Here is a 2,011-nt window from a genome sequence, read left to right as displayed (position 1 = left end):
GGGGTCCCCTGTGGGTTTGGGGGTCTCCTGTGGGTTTGGGGGCTCCCCCTGTGATTCTGAGGTGGGTTTGGGGGTCCCCTGTGGGTTTGGGGGTCTCCTGTGGGTTTGGAGGCACCTCTGGAATTTAGGGGGGATTTTGGGGGGTCCCCTGGGATTTTCGGGGTCCCCTGTGGATTTGGGGGCACCCCTGGAGCTTAGGGGGGTCCCCACGATCTGGGTGGGCTCTGCCAGGCTGGGTGGGGGTCCCTCGGGGGGTGTTTTGGGGGTGACCGCCCCCCAGGGGTGGGTGGGGATCCCCAGGGGGGTGTTTGGGGGTAGATGGATCCCCCAGGGGGTATTTTTGGGGGTGACCCCCCCCATTTTTTGCCCCCCCAGACGAGCGGGACGCGGTGCAGAAGAAAACCTTCACCAAGTGGGTGAACGCCCACCTGGCCCGGGCCGCGTGTCGGGTGGGGGACCTGTACGTGGACCTGAGGGACGGCTTCGTCCTCACCCGCCTGCTCGAGGTGCTCTCGGGGGAGAGCCTGGTGAGGGCACCTTCAGCTTCATCAGCTTCATCGTCATCTTCATCTTCATCACCATCATCATCGTCATCATCGTTATCATTGTCATCATCATCAACGCCGTCCTCACCCGCCTGCTCGAGGTGCTCTCGGGGGAGAGCCTGGTGAGGGCACCTTTAGCTTCATCAGCTTCATCAGCTTCATCATCTTCATCATCATCTTCATCATCATCTTCATCATCTTCATCTTCATTGTCAGCATCATTGTCATCGTCATCATCAACGTTGTCCTCACCCGCCTGCTCGAGGTGCTCTCGGGGGAGAGCCTGGTGAGGGCACCTTCAGCTTCATCAGCTTCATCGTCATCTTCATCATCTTCATCTTCATCATCATCTTCATCATCGTTATCATTGTCATCATCTTCATCATTGTCATCATCATCAACGTCATCTTCACCCACCTGCTCGAGGTGCTCTCGGGGGAGAGCCTGGTGAGGGCACCTTCAGCTTCATCATCTTCATCGTCTTCATCATCATCTTCATCATCATCTTCATCATTGCCATCGTTATCATTGCCATCATCATCATCAACGCCGTCCTCACCCGCCTGCTCGAGGTGCTCTCGGGGGAGAGCCTGGTGAGGGCACCTTCAGCTTCATCATCTTCATCATCTTCATCGTCTTCATCATCTTCATCATCATCTTCATCATTTTCATCATCATCTTCATTGTCATCATCTTCATCTTCATCATCATCTTCATCATCATCTTCATCATTGTCATTGTCATCAATGTCATCCTCACCCACCTGCTCGAGGTGCTCTTGGGGGAGAGCCTGGTGAGGGCACCACCTGCTCATCTTCATCGTCATCTTCATCATCTTCATCATTATCATCATTGTCATTGTCATCATCGTTATCATTGTCATCATCATCGTTGTCATTGGCATTGGCATCGTCATCGTCCTCACCCGCCTGCTCGAGGTGCTCTCAGGGGAGACCCTGGTGAGGGGCACCACTTGGGCACCTTCATCTTCATCGTCATCTTCATGATCATCTTCATTGTCATCATCATCATCATCATCATCAAATCAACATCGTCATCATCAAGTCAACATCATCATCGTCAAATCAACATCATCATCGTCAAATCAACATCATCATCGTCAAATCAACATCAACGTAAACTTCATCAACGTCATCCCCATCAACATCATCACCAACATCAAATCAGCATCGTCATTATCATCGTCAATGTGAACATCATCATCATCCTCCTCGTCATCAACATCATCATCATCGTCAATGTGAACACCATCATCATCCTCCTCGTCATCAACATCATCATCATCGTCAATGTGAACATCATCATCATCAATGTGAACATCATCATCATCATCAATGTGAACATCATCATCATCCTCCTCGTCATCAACATCATCATCATCGTCAATGTGAACATCATCATCATCCTCCTCGTCATCAACATCATCATCATCATCAATGTGAACA

At 50.8% G+C, this 2,011-nt stretch overlaps 1 protein-coding gene across 1 annotated transcript in view; it reads left to right on the top strand.

The window, feature by feature from the left end:
• Positions 1-375: 375 nt before the first annotated feature.
• The window catches only part of LOC114071846 (spectrin beta chain, non-erythrocytic 4-like), a gene marked incomplete at both ends in the record, with an annotated part of 19,736 nt that continues 18,100 nt past the window's right edge, over positions 376-2,011 (top strand). Inside the window, 3 exons of the mRNA XM_027909727.1 lie at positions 376-527; positions 828-992; positions 1,510-1,664. Of these exons, the coding sequence (XP_027765528.1) occupies positions 376-527; positions 828-992; positions 1,510-1,664 (472 nt within the window). The remainder of the gene's footprint in view (positions 528-827; positions 993-1,509; positions 1,665-2,011) is intronic.

Source organism: Empidonax traillii, unplaced genomic scaffold, assembly GCF_003031625.1.
Source record: "Empidonax traillii isolate 1590-97213 ecotype Southwest subspecies unplaced genomic scaffold, ASM303162v1 scaffold2333:size27116, whole genome shotgun sequence".
In the NCBI taxonomy this organism is placed as follows: Eukaryota; Metazoa; Chordata; class Aves; order Passeriformes; family Tyrannidae; genus Empidonax; species Empidonax traillii.
The sequence above is the reverse complement of the archived record's forward strand: the minus strand, read 5'-3'. Positions and strand labels throughout refer to the sequence as shown.